Source organism: Tetrao urogallus (genome assembly GCF_951394365.1).
Source record: "Tetrao urogallus genome assembly, chromosome: 1".
NCBI lineage: Eukaryota > Metazoa > Chordata > Aves > Galliformes > Phasianidae > Tetrao > Tetrao urogallus.
In genome coordinates this window covers 71,441,814-71,463,506 of record NC_136813.1, presented here as the reverse complement: position 1 = coordinate 71,463,506, position 21,693 = coordinate 71,441,814, and the positions used below count along the sequence as shown (strand labels likewise).

Sequence of the window (21,693 nt, the reverse complement as noted above, 5' to 3'; positions counted from 1 at the left end):
CTTCAGTAGATTGCCCGGGGATTTTTAGTACTGTAGTAGGCTTCACAGGCAGCTACGTAAGCAGATTCTGGGAAGAAATCATCGTGGTATTCTGCTAAAAACCTAAGCAAAAGCACACACAAAAAACAATGAGAAAACAGAATATGAAACATTTAACAGAAGCAGATTTCTATTCATTTTTTAAGCTCAGCAAAACTACAGCCTGCAAGTTAAGAATTATTACATTTTGAAATATGTCACGCAAAAAGTTTGCCCTGTTTTTATTTATTTGTAAGTTCTGCACAATAACAAACTTCATTTTGAGAAAATTATTCTGAAATTCAGGTGTGTGACAAGTCTTACTAAAGCTCCACAATAAAAATCCACAAGCTGCACTCTTCTCTAAGAACAGCTTCAAAGAGCTATCGGGGAAAACAAGCAAAAAGATGCTTTTCCAACTTATGTCAGTCACACGCTCAGCTTAGTATTGTCATTTACACAAGAAGTCAGGCACGCCAGCAATAAGTATCTTACTTAATTGGCCCGTAATCATTAGGTCAAACTGTAGCCTTTCAGGCAAATAAAACTATGATTTATTCTTTTGCATGACTGTGCATTTAGGACCTCCACCCTTCTAGTGTGCTTGATTTTTGCATTTGTTGTTGAAAGACATACGTATCTTCTGCAAATCTGTTCCCTAATTTCAGATTTCTCCAGTCTGCTCTTCAAATATTGTTCCCACAGCCAAGCACTTTAACAGGTCTGCTAAGACACAACCCTTTCCTGGCTCATTACAGAAGCTGAACACCGTTGTTTAGTAACACTAGTAAGAAAATAGCACCCTGGTCTTGTCTTTACATTCAGAGATGTGTGTTATGAAAATGGGGGTGTGAGGGCAAAACAGTTCTTAAACCTGATGCATACGAACAAACTTTACTTCAAAAAACTGAGCTTTGCATAACCAACTCTGAACAGAACTCCCAATAAAGAAAAAGAACTGTAAGGTGAGCGCAATTAAAACTGTACCATTTCTCCAACATCATTTGCTACTCTGCCTAAACTAGGCAGATCCTTTGATCTTGAGAAAGCCCAAGTGTCGAAGAATACTAATAAGATGGTTATAAGAGTCTTATACAAGGCAAGGGAAATTTAAAATAAGAATATATTAACTGCTGAGAGCTCATACAGAAAGGTTACAGCACACAAATGGAGATAAATGATGAAGATTGATTCCAGTCCCTCCCAGTCCTTTTACCAAAACATGGTCACCAAACAATTGCAAAAGTAGAGGCATACCTTGTTATACCCCTCTAATTCTTGGAAAAGCAATGAGAGATACAGGTTTCTTAGAACAAGCCAATTATTTTATGTTCCACCATTTGTTAAGAATCCACTTTGTCAGTATCTGTTCTTCCCTAAGAATTCAGTAATTAACACTACAGAGAGACTTAGGCTAGTTTCTGGTATTAAACATTTCAAGGTTAAGACATGCAAGTGTATTGATCGTCCAGCAGTTCACTTCCAGAAGATGAAATGGGGGTTTATTTTTGCTTTTAGACATCACCCAAGGAATTAATCAGCAAAGTCTTCATTACATACTAATAACAGCACCTGAAGAGCGACCTGGCAACATTCAGCTGCTGTAGTTATTGCCAAGAAGGGAGAAAGCTATTTCTTGTATTTAAAGCAAGGACCCAACTTGCTCTGCCACAGACTGACACCACATAAGCTATCATAACAAACAAGAGCTATGGTGAATTTCCACACAGTCCTCATTCACAAAATCCTGTCTGTCAAATACATCAGCATCTCTTCTTGTTTATTAGTATTCACGCTATGCTAAGTTTCTCACTGGTTCCAACAGCAGCTTTGAACTTCACTAAGTAGCACAAAGCAAAACAATTACACTATACAGTTTTGAGAATTCATTTAAAATATATATATGGAAGCCAAGCCAAAAAAGCTGCATTTAATTTTACAGCACTGTTACACAGCTGCATTATACTAAATTCTTGTTCACAGAAATAAAGACATTTAAATAGATGAAATAAAAACAGCAGTGAAATTTTTCTCCATGAATGAACAAGATGCAGTCAATCTATGCAACAAGGTGAGTGCAGAACCCAAAATAGTTAAATGTTGAAAAGAGAGAAGACCAGAAAGATATTTATTCTTTCCTCAAACTAGAAGAAAAAAACCTAGAACAGAACAAGTCTAGATTAGAGCCACTAATACTTGATTAACATACTGGTTGAACCATACTACTTAGTGACTTAATTAGGCCAAGTCATTAATAGTCACCATCTACTTTTCTACACGAGGCCATAAATTGCTGTAATATGTAAAAAATACTTTCATAAAATGCAGAGACGCTCCTTAGAAAATGATCTATAGAAAACAAGAACCATTCACACAATCAGATCTTCCTAATCTTCACAGAAGCATGCTGTTTTATTTGCACCATGCACACTCTAGCAAAACTACATTAAAGGCACTGAAATCAGAGCAATTTAAAGTTCAAAAAAGACCTGAATAATCACTGTGATGATCTCTGATTGTAGTCAGCTATAAATCACTTCTGAGGTGATGGGTGGCTGGCATGGGAGTGTGATAAGGCATAAAACAAAGCCTTGCATCTAATTTGTAACATACTCAGATTGCACAAGATGAAGATGTTGCACAACAGAAATCAATTACCAATTCTTCATTAATACACGTTAAACAGTGACTGAAAACCACAGGAGTAATTGAATCGTTTTCAAATTGTGCCATATCCTCTAAAACACAGTACCAAAGAGCTGGAAGCATATGAGTTAGTACGTTTTAAAAGAGCAACACTGAAAGAAAGGAGCCTTTAGAAGAGATCTGCGCGTCACCAAAAATTTTGAGTCTGTGTAATGGGAAACAAGTTCACTCTCTCTTAAAATTTTCTTGACTTTTGCTTAAGTTAAGGTCATAAATGGCACTTTGGTGCAAGCTGAAATGACAGCTGGTAATGCAGGGAAATTTTAGCTGAGATGTCTGTGGCATACCTGCAACTCCAAAAAGGGAAAAGAACAAAGAGCAGATACAAGTTACTTTCGGTAGAAAAGCGGTAGGAAACAGATGAAAAGACACAAGGTCAGTTTTTGACCCTTGCCTACCTGTATAAAAATAGCAGCAGCCCTTCTGCAGCAGCTTCCTATCCATACTACACCCGTATAGGAAAAAAGCACAGAAATATTGGGAGTCTCAAAACTCTTAGCTATTGGATATTTTACTAATGCTTTGCTCTTGGAAAACCTGAAATGCACAAAGATCAATTACATTGAACCTGCAAGTTGTGAGCCAAGGTTCAGACGCAGAGGGCACTGTACTAACTTAGTAGATTCAAAATGTTCTGCTACAGATCAGAAGTCACAATGCTATTTATCTCTTCAGAAATTGTTTCAATACTCTTCCCCTTACAAATCCAGGAAAAATATCACCTGCTGCTTTACTGCTTTTACATTTTTATACTTTTTACAGAGCTTAAATCTGAAGAGTGAAATTGCCTTCTAATGGAAGTTTGGAGACACATCATACACATACTTCCTGATGAGAGACTGCACACTTATTTTGCTGAGCACCCACTAAAACAACACTTACAGTTTACCCTCGTTTTCAGAACATGGATGTAATGACATAACATTGCTATTTCCCTCTCTACCACAGATTCCTAGAAAAGCAACACTTTGGAAAGGGCTAGGAGATGGAAATCAGAAAATAGATGCAAGGGCAACCTAGCTTCAAGGATTCTTACATTCTGCACCTCAAATGAGGCAGTCCATTAACAAGTTTACCTCAGGTGACTCCAAAGCAATAGCCCCACAAACATACTACCATCTGGCCGTGAGTTATACAGGCAGATCTACCATGAAGAGGCACAGAGCTATCATCACCCACATTAAAAGGCCACTTGGCATGTATGTCAGGAACATTTATCAGCAAGGTCACTGAATTAGTATGAGCTTTAAGAGCAACATCTGATACCAAAAATATTCTTGTCCTGGCAGCCTCAACACAACTTACTACTTTAACAATTTTTGCATGAAAAAAAACAAGTCTTCTGGATGTCAGCTATCACCATATGAACAAGCTAAGGGACTGCCTGATAGGTGTGAACATTCCACAGAAAGGAAATCCTTACTTTTACCTTATATTAAATTTAATAATAAATAATACATAGATCTAATATAAATTTAATCCTCAGCTATAGAGGTATGATTTACAGATACATAACATACAATACAGAGGAGAAAGAAAATATTTCCAGGAAATATTTCCATCCTGCATACTTCAGCTATTTATCTGAGCTCTAGAAGGTAAGCAGGTGTTCCACAGAGATCAGTAGCCTCTGCTAAATACTGTTTGAAAGGCATCTGTATTGATTTATCTGAAGAAATCTGCTGAAAGAACATGATGACTCATGGAGCTCGTACCCATCTCTTCAAAATAAATGTTTTTTCAGATTAAGAAGCTGCCTCCTCTCCGTGACCACTACTGAAAGGCAGCATTTTAAGCCTAAAAGGCTTAGTTTCATACAAGGGTTTATGCCAACACCTGCCTCCCTATCCCTACCAGCTGGGGGTAGGGAGGCAAGTCTCCAGAAAGGACACTCAGGAAACCTTCAGATGCTTATTCTAATATCCAATATCCCAAGAAACCAGCAGCCTTGTTCTGCTGACTAGACTTTCACCATTCACATATATACAGAAACCAGGATCATCCTCCATGGACTTTAAAAGGAAAGCACAGATAACTCTGAATATGCTAAGCTGCCAACATAACCCAGGAAACCAGAGTGAAAATTAAAAGATACACCACTACTTTTGGGAAAACAGTTCTACAAGACTGATTACATTTATTCTTGGTTGCTTTCAAAGGCGAAGACTCACTTTTGGCAAGTCCATTACAGATCTCTGAATTAATTCCTAGAGCTATCTTCTGAACAAGCTGCCGTAAGACAAAATATTTTGGGCACACTCTACTGTAGATAAGTGATTGAAATACTATTCTGATTAGGGATATGCTCCTCAGTCAAATACATAGGCACCTGATGACCTGGTAAGCTGAAGGAAGAGCAGCAATCCACAATGTACAGTTCCCATAAATATTTTTGATAAAGCAATCAAACCCCACTTGAGAACAGTAAGTGTACTTAAGGAGATTCTTCAGACCAACCAGATGGAGCAGAAGAACAGAGACCAGAAAACAGAAGACTCCACAGTACAAGGCACTTCTTACTGATTTAAAAGCATTTACTGTAAAGGCGCCGAAAGTTTGGGAGGAACCTAAATGGCTGCTAGCCTTCTGGCCACCCAATGAATACAACGAAACTAAAATGCAAAGGTGAGTACTGGCCCAACACGATAAGGCACATACATTCACTGTGCAGGCAAAGGTCCTTCATCGCAGTGTTTCAAAACTTTAGAGCTACAACAAGCAAAGGAATATTTTTTTAACGATTATTATTTGGAAACCCCTACCTGGCCACTGACATTCAGAACTTTGATTCTATCATATTTAAGATACAATTCATTTAAGCTTTCTAATACGTTCTAATTGCTGTACTGCAAGAGTAGTTTTTAAGCAAGGAACCAATTAATCCAAGAATTGATAAGCAAACAGAAAAGTGCTAATTAACAGGAGAAAAATAGCAGAATCATATACTTGGACTTATCAAACAGGATCATTTCCAATCTGCTGTCACTTTGCAACATTAAGGCATAACGAGATGAAACTCAGTCACAAGCAGCTTTACATAAGGATGTTTTCTGCTGCACTCACCATGTGCAGTACTTTTTTTTTTTTTTTTTCCCTTTCTCAGAAAGCCACAAATACTCTTTCATTAACAGCACATTAGCACAGACTAGTGGCCACAATTTACCACTGCAATTAAGTAAACTACACTCAAGAAACATTGTGACGCCAAGAACAGAGGTCTAGTTTATAAGGTTACTTCTAACAGCCCGTAATCCCTCTAATAAGTGCTTTTGGAAATGGTGATTTGGTCACTTTCTGACATGGCTCCCTCCCCATAACATACTCAACAACACTGAAGGTACTTTTTCATCCACGGAGCAGATTCACACAGTAAGTAAAAGCAGGTTATAAAATATCAGAAAAATAATTAAGAATTTACTTACAGGAAACACAGAAATCAATGGGTTTCAACAAAACCAAAGAATTTAACTATTAAGAACATATTCTTCTACAATCTGAAAAGCTATGGGTACTTGCCAGGCCAAGGCTAACATCACAACTTTCAAAAGCATTTTGGGAATATAATTGTTCATTTACTCATTCTTTGCTTCCAGAAACTTGAAACACCTACGTTTCTGAACCACAAACTACACCGACAGAAATTACCTCAAAGAAAATGAGTCTTGCTATTTTAAAAATAACAGACAGATTATAGTCTCCTAACTCTTAAGCATCTACTGCTGGTCAGTAGCCCTGGGACAACAGTTTTGCAAGTCAAGGCTGTATTCAAAGAGATGGAAACAGGGAAGCAAACTGGCACGTTCTTGCCTGTTGTTTAAACAGCATCTGGAGGCATGCTAAGCAACTCACAATAAAGAGAAGTCATGTACAACACAACACATTTTATTCATAAGCATTTTATGAAAAACATGACTGAAGTTGGAACTAGTTAAAAGGCAATACTTGATCTCTACATTTACCAACTGTAGGGAGATTTAATCAAGTGCTCTTTGGTAAGAAAACTACCAGTCAGCAGGCAACAGTTATTGTGGTAGCTTCCACTGTTTGCTCCTGCAAACTAAATTCTAATTAAGAAATGTTCTGAAGCCAACAAGCAATTAGGTCACTTTTTCAGACTCCTGCTCTTCTACACATACTACGAATTATTTCAGGACCACACAATTTGAAGTGAAGACTAAGGCTGTCATTTAATTTGAGAAACTGGTTTTCTCTACTCCTGCAAATTCTGCAAATGAGAAATCAAATGTTATGTTCTCCATGAAGAAGTATTCATTAGGTACTCACAGAATGCTGCACTATGCACAAAGAGTACAGCCTCTATTTAATATGAAACTCAAAGATAAATTTCACACACTCCTTAAAAATTGCTGTCTGGAAAACTGAGATCAATCTTGATGAGCAGCAATCTGACAAATGAATGAAAAAATATTACTGATGTAGCATCTTGAAGTGAATTTAATGCATCTATAAAGTACCGAGTAAACTCAATCAAGCCAGCTTGCAGACAAAGTGGTACATTAAACAAGTCTCAGTTTCTAAGCCCACATGAGATTAATAGTATAAATGTTAAATGAAACTGTACATTTCAGCAATATAATAATAGTTCAAAATGAAATCGGTAGCTATGCCAAAACTGAATCAGCTGTGTATCACATTAAAGTTTTAACAAAGTGAATAAACTGCTTTGCTTGGAGTACTCTGCCTAGAACTTAAAGAAGGATCAGGAACAGTTTTTATTAATGCTAACTAGCTTCAATTCCTTTTCTGCTATTAGAAAAATAAAGAAAGACTGTTTCAAGCTTGTCAGCGCAGAGTAATTCACTGCAAGAAATTAGTCACTTCACTTCAGAGTGCCTACCTAATGTATACAAACTTCGTAAGATAGTTCTTGTTTAAAAAAACTAAGCCAGAGCAGAACTGATAAAAATATTCTTAATAAGCATCCATTCACCCCTTTGTTCCCCAAAAGGAAAAAAAAAAGCAATCTGAGGAAAAAATATGTACAAGACACTGCCTCAAACTTAATTTTTTCCTCTTGTGATGAGAAGCAGGTAACATAGAAGTATTTCTGTTACAGAGATCAAGTCTGAGGTTCTAGAAAAGTTACTTAACCACATTCAATAACATATGGGAAAGAAAAACACCCAAAGGAAAGATGTCCTAAAGCACCAGAAATACATGGTGTTTTTTGTTTTTTAAAAAAAAAAAATCAATTGCTACTGTCTTCTATGTAGAGCATACAAATTTACAGCACCACATCTAGTAAGAAACTGAGTTTAAGAACAGCATTTGTGATAGAGCTATGCAAAATTAAACACTTCCTACAGCAGTAACTGCAGTTCTGAATGTCGTTAAGAAATGTTCTCAATTTGACAACTTCTGACCGTGTTACAGAACCTTTTCAGTATAGAAACCATAAGAACAGCATCAGCAAAACAAAACATCAGCAAAAACCAACAGCTTAGAAAGCACTGTCAAACTATGCCCAGTCCTCAGACACTGTCATGTATCTGATCAGCTAAGAATATCCACGCTATGCTCATTCAAGGGTGGAGGGGATGGTGGTGTCATTTTGGTTTAATTGTAATCTGGTCTTCAGCACTGAGTGCCCCATAGCACTGCAACATGGTTCTGTCTTCCAAAGGGAATCCAGTTTGTGCATTCTGAGACTAGTGTGCAATGCAACACAAAGCATGGTAAGAAGGAACTAATGAGACGTTTGCTTCAAAAGCACAGCATTATCTGAGCTAAAAATGCTTATATGGAAACACCCACTTTTTCCTATTTATAGATAGCTAGACGTTTGAACAAGAATGATCAATGGAAGAATACAATGTATTTGGACACAGTATGAATTTTAGTCACTTCCCTACTTGTATGTGGGAGCATCTTTCCTCCTTTATCCTACCCCATTCCACTTCAGCTTATCCATATAACAGGATAAGGGCATTTAAGACAGAGTTAAGACCTGCTCTGACACAGAGGAATCAGAACAAGAAGAGGTCTGGAAAACTGATCTGATCAACAGCAGATTAAGCATCCTAAGTAACATTCACTACAAGCAAAGATTCCTAGTACCTGGCTTCCAAAAATAAGTATTAATGCTGTCCCGTTTAACAGGATAATGAGTACTAATAAGAATTTGACAAAACAGAAATGTAAAAAGGAATCAGTAAAACTCAAGAATGAAATTATTCAAGAGAAAACATCCTACTGTAGAAAACATGTTGAGACATGTATTTTCAATAAACACCTAAAATAAAAGCATTTTGAAGTTTGCACATGGATCATCAGCTCTCCTTGAGCAAACAGGAGGTTTGATATCCTAGAGACATATTACATTATTTTTCAGTAAAGTATTTGACCAGTGCTAAGATGGAAGTCCCATATTTATACCAAATGTTTACCACTTACAGCACCTCCTTACCAGCTTTCTCTGTAAAATTTGTTTTTTTGATGTGCTGATGCTGCACAATACAGCACTGTCTCAGACACCAGAGCCAAACTACAGTGCAGACATACTAATGAGAGTAATGACAAGTATATCATAGTGCAGACACAGCCACGCTGCCTCTAGCTACAGCATTACAGTGAGTTTGGGTACCTCTACAATACACTGCACAGTGTAACAGAAACTTTTCTGTTCAAATGCAGAGCTAGAACAGTCTTTTATTAAAACAAACACCATCATTAATAAGAGGTTCTTCCTATCACACAAACTCGTATACTGAAGTTCCCTATCACTGTTTATTAAAACATTAAGTATTGAAGTTAAAGGAGTCCTGAAACTTCATCCACTATTTTTACTTCTGTAATTCACTTTGTCATGTTGTTGCAGCTATGAAAATTAACACCTCAGAAACCTCTTGGCATTCTGGAATGCTTAAATCTATATAACAGTGTAGTCAGTACTACTGTGGCAGATTACCTTAGAACACATTTCCTTAGAAACACATTACCTTAGAAACATTTCAAAGTGTTTTACTAAAGCCTTGAGGTTCTTGTCAGGAAAGCACATCTTCCCCAGTATTTCTGGTAGCTTTACTGTAAATAAGAAAAATAATGTTTACATTTTTCTTAAAAAGCAATTTCTAGTTACGTTTATCCACAGTGTAGAAAAGAATCTAAGAATCCATTTTCTCTGCAGCCTCCACTTTTCTTTGAAAGATGCTCAATCATCTTCCAAAACCTCACCATAACAAACATGTTCAGAAAGCAGATGTTGCTGGGTTTAACGTTTGATAATGCATGGAAGCAGCACTTATTTACCTTTTTGGTTTTTCTTAAATGAATGCTTACAGACAGTAAAAGAAAACTGAAATAATGAACAACATCTTAAGGGTTTTAAGCAGATTAAAATTTACATTTCTCCAAAAACAAAAGAAAAAAAATCACGCTCACTGCCAACAAAAACAAAAAGAAAAGCAGTTATGATTCCACAGAAGTTTACCAAACATGCGTAGCAAATGTTGAGATCCATAGATGTACGATGGAGGTGGTGGTTGATCACTTGGTGGATAGTTCTCTGGCATCAGTTTCCAGGACAAAACCTGAACATAAAACACGTAAGTGTTAGTTATAAGATTATTACAGCATCCTAATGAGTTTGGTTTGTATAGAACTCCAAAACCTGAGTGAAGATAGACTTACTTCTAAACAACACCTTTTCTCAGGCAGTCCTACTCTGAGGCCCACTGTAACTTTGAACATTTAATCTAAGCCAATAACAAAGACCTCTTACCTCATTCAATTCGTTGTTCCTTCTACCTTCAAAGCCGGTAAAAACTGCACTCCCCTCTTTGCTAGGAGTCAGAGTTATAGGTGAAGATGATCCACTATGAACAGGGGTTTCTTCAAAAAAGAAACAAGTATATATATATATAACAATCTGTTTTGTGGAACAATAGTGATAAAATATTTAAAGTATTAAAACACAAGAATTTAGTGAGTGCTTCTCATTCAGCTCACATGACATTAAAAAGGAACAGGATTTATTCTTGTTCAGAGTAACAACCATAACAGTAAAACCTACTTTTCTCCAGGTGCAAGAAGAGCTTTGGCATAGAAGTTGGGGTCTCAAGATGCCGCCGCTTAGGTTGTGGGGAAGCACTACTTTCAGACAACCTGTCACAGTTAGAGGTATGCCGTGTAGAACGTCTCAGCGATTGCAGGATTTCTGGTTCAGCCTTCCTTCTTTTTGGTGTGGCTGGCTCTGCTGTTGCAGGCTGGCTGTCTGTTGACTGAGGCGTTGGTGGATTCAGCAGAGGTGGGCTTGGGGAAAGCTCCTCCTGATTTCTAGGAAACAAACACAGCTTCACAGAACTGAAAAGATCAGGTGATCTTTCCTCGAAACTGTAAGTCTCACAAATCTTATTAAACAATTATCTGAATTACACAGCCTCCTTTCAAGAATGAGCAAAGTAATGAGAGCTTATTTTAAATAATAGCTTCCTGAAGCATACTTATTTTAAAGGTTAATGATCATAAATTAAAATTACATCAAAATGTAATTTCATGAAGTTGCAGCATAAATCCAGTCAGTACAAACACTTTTTTTGAGGTTAATCAGATAGAAATTCACAACTTGTATTCTGAATTCAGGCAAGTAATTCAGAGAGCAGGTAAGCAATTCATCAAGAAGACTACTTTTAAGCCAAAGCATATAAGAAATAATGGCATTCTAAACACATAACCATTTTTTATTGCATTTTTCTCATGAGATAAGCAGTATCACACTCTTTATAACCAATGTACCTGTTAGTATTTGTTGAGTTCTCTTTGATAGGAAGAAAGAATTTTGATGAAGTCACCTTCTTAAATTGAGCTTGCTCATAAGGATAGAGCAAAATTAATGGAAGTGTGAAGTCAAACGTTATTCTCAGCCCATCCACCATCTCCTTACACAGCTCAACGCTACAGAGAAAAAAGAAAGAGGAATTTCAAAGACACGCATCAAAATATTTTGTTATGTAAGGGGAAATTCCTACATCTTAACTATGACATACTGATTGCATCCCTTCCCTGTGTAATAAGCAATGAAAAGCATACCAAGTTTATTGTATTTAATAAGAGTCATCTGTCAGGAGAATGTAAGTATTTAATAGACGGAATCCCTGCCTAGAAGCCACATGCAGAATCTGAACTACAGCAGCTAAGATGCAGTTAAGGCTGTGCTTAAGAGATCTCCAGCAAATCAAGAAAAAATGATGTATTTGCATTAGAGCAGATCAGTTTCCAGCAGTCTGCTCCTAGTACTAGGAAAATACAACACTTAGAGGCTACAAGGGATTTCTGATGTAGGTTTCTGTAAAATAGTCATGTTGTCAGGCGATGGGCAGTGTTACAAGAAACATGAACTCAAGCATCCTGGCTACTTAAGCACCTCTCATATCTGTGCTTCATCTGTGAAGGATGAAGATAATCACTGCTCAGTTCTCAAGCACATATATATGCATGTGGCATGATAAATAATGTTTCCAATGAGATCTACATTAGAAATTCTCTATCTCCCATTAAATCTGCTTAAACTAACACAAAACAAAAAAAAAGAAAAAGAAAAAGAAAAACCAATCAAATCACTATCTGTAAGTTGGGTCAGGGCAGCACCATGTGCAGAAATTCCACCACATTTAAAAAGGTCAGTCATCTTCCACGCAGTAAGGAAGGTACAATAGCATTATCAGCTCAAGCTCATCTACTAAAAGGCTCACTGAAATTCTGAAATCATGACCTACTAAAGCACATTATTAAGTCACATAAATATACACCTTTAAAAATCAAAATGTAAATACCACCTTTCATTCATACTCCTGTCCCATCTAATTTGTTTGGGAGATTACTTTACAAAGAAAATATAAGTAATCTGTCATGTAATGAATGACATCAACAAAGTGAAACACTCATGTAGACCAAGATATTCCAGGAAATAGCATTGTTATACAGTGCTGAAAAAAATTGTGACTTTCATTATGTTCTATGTTTGATAAAATGCAAAATTTCACATTAGTGTAGACTAAATGGAGCAGCCTTACTTAATATTGAAAATCTTTATGAAAGAAAACAGCAAATACGCAGACTTAACAGGAAGAAGATGACAAAGGTCAGTTGAAAATAACATACAAAGATGTAATCAATTTTAATAAGCAGGATTGGTGCGACTGTAAGCATTCAGTTTTCCTGCATTTTGACTCTAAGCCTTAAGAATACATGTCATTAAAACAAATAATCTGCACTCGGAGTGTTATTAGAAATGCTTGCATATAGCGTTTAACCTTTGTAAAACAACAGTATCATTACAATATAAACCTTAAGACAGATTGTTTAGCCTTAAGACAGAGCACAAAATGCAAGTTAATTCTTCTCATGGCTGTATGCTAAAGCTTACTTACTTCTTCTCTGGTGGCACATAATGAAGATTCATATTAGCATGTGGAGTCACCTGATGGTGCCGAGACCTTTCGTTGGCTGAAAATGCAGCATTAATAGCAAAATGTTTCACATATGACTCCAGGATGGTTATTATATTTGTCTGGCAAGGAAGCTTCACTAGCTGAAAAAGAAACAACAAACTGATGTCTTACAAAATTAATTAATAAATATAACTATCTAAAGCAGGAGCTAATAAAGTTATGAGGTTTTTAAAGTCTCTACTGCATAAAGTTACTTCAGGAGTGATTAATTTCAATCTCTAAAACTACATTTTCAATTGTTTGTAGATATTTAGAAAAAAATAGGTGAACTATAGTAATTACATTTTCAGCTTTAAAGAACTTGCACTCCTGAAACAAGCCAGGTACAGAAGCGTTAAGCCCTTACATAGAATGACAACTCACTGTTCTTGCTATACAGAAGTCTGCTCCCTGCACTCTTTTTGTTCTTCTTTATGTTATCTGAGCTTTTCTTTGCAACAATGCTTAAAAAAGGGGTTGCCATATATAAGCATTTTTGACCCCACATCATGCATATTAACTTCACTGCTTTTATTTCATACCCGTTTTCTTCTATTAATATAGTAACAGTCTTCTTCAAGCTTCTTTTTCAAGACTTCAGGAATTTCTATGTTTATTGCTCTTTCTTCCATTTCCCTTTTTGAATGAGTGTCTTGATCTTCTTTCTACAAGAGGCCAGTGCAAGAAACAATACAGTGTTTGTGCTTATTAATATTAGTGAAAAAGAACTTCAACACATTCTTTGACATTCAGTGAAGTTTTGACACGCAACAGTAAAACTGCATTACTTTTATAATTATAATAAATAAGTTTATAGTAGCTGTACTGTAAGCAGTAACACCGCTTTCATATCATCTGCAAATTCAGTTTAATTTAGCATTCACTTAATTAACACAAAGGAACAAACAGATTGGTTATGTTTTGCTGCTTCAGATCACCTATGTTACACTGGTTTAATATCACAGGCCTTCAGAGCAACTACTTATGCCGAACTCTGCTTTTGCTAAAGCAGAAGAGATGTTTTTTCTTGAAGTTTGCCTTCCATATTTTAAAGGCCAGCACCGATAGACTCATTTCACAGGAAAATACAAAAGTTACCAAGATGCTACTCCTGCATCCAACCTGAGTAGACCAATAAGATTTTACAGCACCTACAAAAGCAGATAATCTAGTTTGTTTTCTCCACACAAACCTTATGTGTTGCAAGGGAGAAAAAAGAAGCAAATGTGTACTTAAAGATTACTATCAAAATTCTACAATATGACATCACATGTAACTTTCAAAAACTCAACCACAGTAGACAATTTACATTTAAATCACAGAACGGTTTGGGTTAAAAGGGACCTTTAAGAACACCTAGTTCCAAACCCTTTGCTATAGGCAGGGACACCTCCCACTATACCAGGTTGCTCAAAGCCCCATTCAGCCTGGTTTTGAACACCTAAAGGGAGGGGACATCTGTAGCCTCACTGGATAACCTGTTCCAGTGTCTCATCATCCTCACAGTAAAGAATTTCTTCCTAATATCCTCCTTTTCAGTTTAAAACCATCTCCCCTCTCCCATTACTGCATGCTCTTATATAGAAAGCCTCTCCTAGCTTTCCTGTCCTCTTTCAAGCACTGGAAGGCTGCTGTAAGGTCCTCCCAGAGCATTCTCTGTGCTGAAGAACCCCAACTCTCTCAGCCTATCCTCATAAGGTACGTGCTCCAGCCTTCTGATCATCTCTCTGTGGCTCTCCTCTGGACTTGCTCCAACAGCTTTGCATCCCTCTTGTGTTGAGGGCCCCAGAACTGGACACAGTACTCCAGGTGGAGTCTCAAAAGAGCAGAGTAGAGGGGCACAATCACCACCCTTGGCCTGCTGGTCATGCTTCTCTTGATGCAACCCAGAATACAGTCAGCCTTCTGGGCTGCAAGTGCACACTGCTGACTCATGTTGTGTCTTTCATCAACTGACACTTGCAAAGCCTTCTCCTAAGGGCTGTTCTCAAGCCACCCAACCTGTATCTTTGTTTGGGATTGCCCTGATACAGATGCAGAACCTTGCACTTTGCCTTGTTGAACTTCATGAGGTTGGCGTAGGCCCATCTCTCAAGCTTGTCCAGGACCCTCTGGATAGCATCCCTTCCCTCTAGCATGTCAACTGCACCATTCAGCTTGGTGTCATCCGCAAACATGCTGAGGTCTGCACTCGATCCCATTGTCCACGTTGCCTGCAAAGATGCTAAATAACACCGGTCCCAGCACTGATCCCTGAGGAACCACTCATCACTGGTCTCTACTTGGACACTGAGCCATTCACTGCAACTCTATGAGTGTAACCATCCAGCTAATGGATATCCAGCAAGTGATCAACCCTCCAAATCCATTTTTCTCCAATTTAGTTTGACCCTGTCAAATGCTTCACAAAAACTCAGGTAGATGACACCAATTGCTCTTCTTCTATCCATAGATGCTGTAACTCCATCATAAAACACCACCAGGTTCGTCAGGCATGACTTGCCTTTAATGAAGCCATGTACCATACTACTAATCACCTCATCTTTATTTTCCACATGGTTAGTAGGGCCTTCAGAAAGATCTGCTCCATTATCTTTCCAGGCAGAGGTGAGACTGACTGGCCTTTAGTTCCCTGGGTCTTTTTTCCCTTTTTGAAAATGGAAAAGTCAGTGGGAACTTCACCAGACTGCTATGACCTTCCAAATTTAATGGATAGTGGCTTGACATTTTTAGCCACCTGCTCCTTCAGAACCCATGGATGGATCTCATTGAGTCCCATGTACTATGTGCATCATCAGTTCTTCAGATGGTCTCAAACCTGATCTTCACTTACAGCAGGCAGATCTTCCTTCTACAAGTTTTTACGTTTGCTTTTTGCAGCTTGGGCAGTGTGACTCTTCACCTTACCAGTGAAGATTAAGGCAAAGAAGCCATTGAGCACCTCAGCTTTCTCTGTATCCCTTGTGACCAGGTCTCCAGCTTCCTTCCTGAAAGGGCCAACATCTTCCCTGGCCTTCCTTTAATCACTGATATACCTGCAGAATTTCTTCTTGTTCCCTTTTATGTCCCTGGCTAAATTTAATTCTATCTGGATTTTAAGCTTTTCTAACCTATGTAAGCCACCAGTTGGTGACATATATATCCTTCATTTCAATTTCTCCAGCATTTTAAATACTGATTTTTAAATTAAAGGAGACAATAAATATACCATTTCTGTCCTCTCTTCTATGTCACTTTCTTCACTTTTTATTTCTTCATCTGTTCCTTCATCACTGTCGTCAGAAGAACTACTCACAGCTGTGTAAAAGAGATTTCAGATATTTTTTACATTATTACATTGCACAGACCTAAATTATATTTATAACAAGTTGTTATTTTTATGTTATTAGAATTGTTCATTCTTATTAAGCACACAAGCAGTATTTACAGCACGCAAGAAGCTTCATGAAAATGGAAGACAAGAAGTTTACAAAAGCACTCCTACATTCCTTCTAGATGAAACACACAGTTCAGAAAGTCTCTTTGTATTGCTGTATACACACAAATATTTTCAGTTTTTTAATTGAACTTCAGTTCTGAATATGGGATTAATGTTTTAATTATTCAATCAGGAGACTGCCAGAACATCAATGAAGTGCCAATGTTCTTGATGGCTTCCAGGTTACAAAGAAAAGTGAATTGAAAGAGCTGGCTTAAGAGTGAAATCAAGTAGTCAAATTAGGAAAAAAAAGTCTTATTACCACCTCCTCAGAAATACACAGAAACATTAGCGAGCAAAGTATCTAACTTCTTTACACCACAGAAGGAAGACTAGGGACTTCTTGCACATAGCAAACAAAACTGCATAAAACTCTGATATCACTGACTGGAAGAGTTGAGTTGACAGAAGAAAAAAGTCTCTGGAACACAAGAAGAAATGTGGTACCCTAGGCTAAGAGATGCTTAACATGGAACACTGCACTCACTCTTAATATGACTGCCTCAGTACAGTTCCATGACACTCATGTCATCCTAAAAGCAAGTTAAAGTGCTCACTGTACCCATAGCTCAGCATTAAAGGCATTATGCTAGTTACTAGAGAATAAAAACAAACTCACTTTTTTCGCTATGATGATCATTTTCCTCAGCAGGAAGGCTTTTTAAAACAGAGTCAACACCAGGCAACCTGCAACGTCTCTTCTTTCTTCCTTTTCTTCTCCTATAGAGCATAAAACAGTTCACTTAAACTTGGCCAATCTCATTTCACAGAGTCACAGAATCGCAAGGTTGGAAAGGACCTGCAAGATCATCTAGTCCAACCACCCTCCCATTCCTATTAGTACCACAAGCTACTAAACCATATCTCATAGCTCCTCATCCAGGCGCCTCTTGAACACTGCCATTTAATATGTTTATCTTAGCTAACACCAGTACATGAAAACACACAGGATGTATGTTTGGGTTATTTTCATGAATTAACACTGAAATAATTCAGGCAATGCTCATTTTACAGTAGATACCTTCACTACCTTTTACTTGCCTTCTCAAGCAGATCCTCAAGCCACATTTAATTGATATTAAAATACTGCCTCTGACTCGAAAGTACCTCAGGCCTCTCTAAGTTGTTTTAGAAGTACCTTTCTTTGAGAAAAAGTAGTCCCAATAAAAATGCATCTCACAGCAATAGTTAAGAATAACATATAGTTATTAAATGTGGACAACGCTTAAACAACATTAAAACATCAAGCAACATTTAAACCTACATGTTTGGTAACAACACGTAGCTATGCACCTTCGAATGAAAGAGAAGCTCCCAAGAACACGCTGACTGCACTGAATAGGCACGTACCACCTACAGCATGAGCTTAGAGATCAAACTCACATACACCTACAAAAGTGGCTGGTCAAATCTGAAAAATCTTCATGCTGAAACCAAAAGTATTACTTACATGCGAGCCACAGCCTTCCGTGCCAATTTACGCTGTAATCTGCGATTTTCATCAGTATCACGAAGGACATGATCTTCAGCTGCCCATCTATCCCAGCTAAGGAGTGGTCAAAAGAAAGTTACTAATGGCTTACATACATTCCATTCATGATTGTTGGTAAATTAATACATGTTAAATGTAAGAAGTACTATCTTAACATCATTCAGAAGCAACACTGAGTTACACTCTTCAGTATTCACGTGGCTTCCAACTGACAATGCTATGTCAAGACTGGAGAGCTTCTAGGCATCAAATGGTAACGTTTGTAGCACCAATATGTGCTATAGACCATGGTCAGAGACTGCACTCATCTAACCACAATAGGCAAACTACCTAGGCTTAGGTCTAATGAAGGACAAAAATCTTTTTATTACTGGAAACCTGGGAGCCACAGTATACAAATATCCCATAAAGTTTAAACTGATGGTTATCAAACTGATCCACTGATATTTAAAGATAGAAACTAATCAGCCAATACATTCAAATATATTAAAAGCACTCATAAATTAAACATACTCATACAAACATGAGATCTTGGACATTCTACATAACATTTTTATCTGCCAAAAATAAAAAAGGAAGTAATGAAAGAACAAAAACTAGGTATACAGGTTCTTACCTTCTGTTCCAACCGTTAAAATGGATTAGATATTCTGGAATTTTTCTGCCTTTCTCATCTTTACCAACAATAATATCAACAATCTGAAACAGTGAACAGCAAATATTACAACACTTGAAAGAATGTGAACTTCTGAATGTTTAAGGAACTTATACACACAGGAAAAAAATATATTCAAGACAACTAGAGTTTTGTTATTGACTGTTTATATGAGAAAAATATATAAACTATACCAGTGGTGAGCAAAAGTTGCTTTTTTTGTCAGGCACTTCTAAAGTGCTGCTAGCCATCTTTATCCTGCCCTCTGGACAATGCTTTCAAGACAGTGTGATATTGTGTTGCTCTACAGCAATATGGATGTGTAGATAGACTATACCTCTTCAGGAAGCAACAGCACTATATGTAAACCTCAGAAAGACTGTTCTCTTGAGCACATAATCTAGCTCTGAAACACAAAAATGTCTTGTATGTGGGTTTCTGTTTCTTTCTCCCTCACTTAGGTAAAATGACACAGTCATAAAATGGCTTGGGTTGGAAGGAACCTCAAAGACCACCTAGTTTCAGCTCCAAAAATAATTATCTCAGGCACCCACAAGTTTATTTTGATCAAGTGAGGTCAAAGTGGAAACAAAAATCATTATTTACACTAGAGGCATTTTCTGAACAGTTGTTTGGAGAGGAGGCTTTCTTCATCTTTCTCTCATTAGCAAGACACACAGATGAACTGCATTACATGCTCGTTTTTTTTTTTGTTTTTTTTTGTTTTTTTTGTTTTTTTTTTTTAAATCTGCTTTCTTCTCAGAACACAGAGATTCAGTATTTAAAAAAGAAAAAATAAAGTACAAACAGCCAGTCAAAGGAGAAAGATATTTCACAATGGATCATTAAGAAGATCAATAGGACTACTAAAAACAAAGGAATCATCCCACCCTCATGTGAATGGGCACACCACATACATGGGTGAAGCCAGTGGATAGGCCACAGGAACGTTTAATTTTGGAACCCAGAATGTAAGGAACTGTTGAACCAAGGAGAGCGTTGCTAGAGTCCAGGGTATTTGAAAGTAAAGATAAAGGTGCTATTAAATTTCTGCTCTGAAGTTGCCTCTAAGGTCTGCCGTGATTGGCTGTTGGGATGGCTGGAACATAACACTTAATTATTCACTATGAGAGTGGTGAGATGCTGGAACAGGCTGCCCAGAGAGGTTGTGGATGCCCTGTCCCTGGAGGTGTTCAAGGCCAGGTTGACGTGGCCCTGGGCAGCCTGGTCTAGTATTAAATGTGGAGGTCGGTGGCCCTGCATGTGGCAGGGGGGTTGGAGATTCGTGATCCTTGAGGTCCCTTCCAACTCCAGCCATTCTGTGATTCTGTGATAACAATATGTGGAGAAACATGAGGACAGCTCAAATTCCCATGGAAAGGCGTTTGGAAAACACTGACTGACACTACTAGTAAATTCCTAGCACGAAAGTACCATCTGGTCAAGAATCCAGCTGTAACATTCCTTTTTGCCCCTCAGTGGACAAGCAAAACCAGTAAACAACCCCCACCACGCAAAGTAGAATCACAGAACGGCCAGGGTTGGAAGGGACCTCAAGGATCATGAATCTCCAACCCCCCTGCCACATGCAGGGCCACCAACCTCCACGTTAAATGCTAAACCATTGACAGGTTCAGAACAGGTCACTTTAGACTGAAAAAAAATCAGCTCGTGCCGCACCAGCGTTCCCAGAAGCACCGGACCTACACAAAGCCCCACAAAGTGCAGGGAGCTGCACAAGGGGCCAGGCCCGCAACGCAGTCACCTGACGGACCGCCACTGCAGACCGCCGCCCACCGCTTACGACGGTTTTTCTGCGCGCACCGCCGCTGCGCTCACACCCTCAGAGGGGGGAGGCAGGCAGGGAGTAAGGAGGCTGACGAGCCACGCTAGGCTAGAGACAGAAGGAAAAAAAAAAAAAAGGGGGGGGCCGCTCAGCAGCGTCCAGCCGCGGCCGGATAGCGCGGTGGCACTGCCGCACCGAGGAGCGGCGCCGTTCGCCTCCTGAACAGAACACGAGGCCCCGGCTCCGCCCGCTCCTGTTAGCGGCCAGGCCGAAAGAGCGGCTTTGGGGGCTCGGCCGCCGCTCCGGACCCGTTCTCTCCCGCCGTCCGATCCCCGCGCCCAGTGGCAGCGGCGGGGCCGCCCCGCCTGCCCGCGGCCGCGTCCCTCTTCCGCCCTTCCTCCGCCCCCCCCAGCGCGCGCACCCGGAAGCGGAGCGGCGGGAGCGCGCGGCGCACCGACGAAGGAGCGTTAAGGGCGGCCCCGCCTCTCCGCGGTCCGGGGCTGAGGGGCAGGGTGCGAGCGCGGCCGGTCACCTTGGCATCATAGAGCACTTTAGCCTTGGTGGGGTCGGGCTCGAAGCAGAGAACTCTCTCCCCCCGGTGGAACTTAAATTTCATTCCCCGCGAGGTCATTTGTTCATCATGGCGCAAAGGAGAGCGTCCCGCCCCGCCCGTCGGGGAGGTGCTGCCGCCGGCCCCGCCCTCTCCGGCTCCTCGGGAGGAGGCGGCGGGGTGGCGGGCTGCCAGAACGGGGCAGGGAGGGGGCTGCGCTGCGCTGCGCTGCGCGCCCCGGCTGTGCTGTCAAGCCGGGAGCCGTCCTCCGCTGTCAAGATGGCCGTTTCGACGCCTTCAGGGCTACTGACTCCCTGGGCGGCCTGTTTGCAGCACCTCCCTGCTCTCTCTGAGAAGAAATTGTTCCTGATATCCAACCTGAACTTTCTCTGGTGTGACCTCTCTCTAGACTGTCTCTCAAAGCCCCATCCTGCCTGGCCTTGGGTGCCTCTAGGAAGGGGACGTTCACACCCTCACTGGGCAGCCTGTTCCATAATGTAGATGTGATGTTGACTGCAGAAAGTATTATCGAAGTTCTTTTATTTTATTTTTTTTAAAAG

The 21,693-nt window shown here is 39.2% G+C and overlaps 1 protein-coding gene across 1 annotated transcript; it reads right to left on the bottom strand.

The window, feature by feature from the left end:
* Nucleotides 1-2: 2 nt before the first annotated feature.
* On the bottom strand, nucleotides 3-21,214 carry MSL3 (MSL complex subunit 3; the record flags this gene model as incomplete). The annotated part of the gene is made up of 13 exons (XM_079549392.1): nucleotides 3-102; nucleotides 9,684-9,768; nucleotides 10,175-10,274; nucleotides 10,466-10,575; nucleotides 10,757-11,019; nucleotides 11,479-11,637; nucleotides 13,113-13,273; nucleotides 13,715-13,837; nucleotides 16,381-16,469; nucleotides 17,270-17,370; nucleotides 18,101-18,196; nucleotides 18,759-18,841; nucleotides 21,116-21,214. The coding sequence occupies 13 exons, from the start codon at nucleotides 21,212-21,214 to the stop codon at nucleotides 3-5; spliced, it is 1,569 nt and encodes a 522-aa protein (XP_079405518.1).
* Nucleotides 21,215-21,693: the final 479 nt, after the last annotated feature.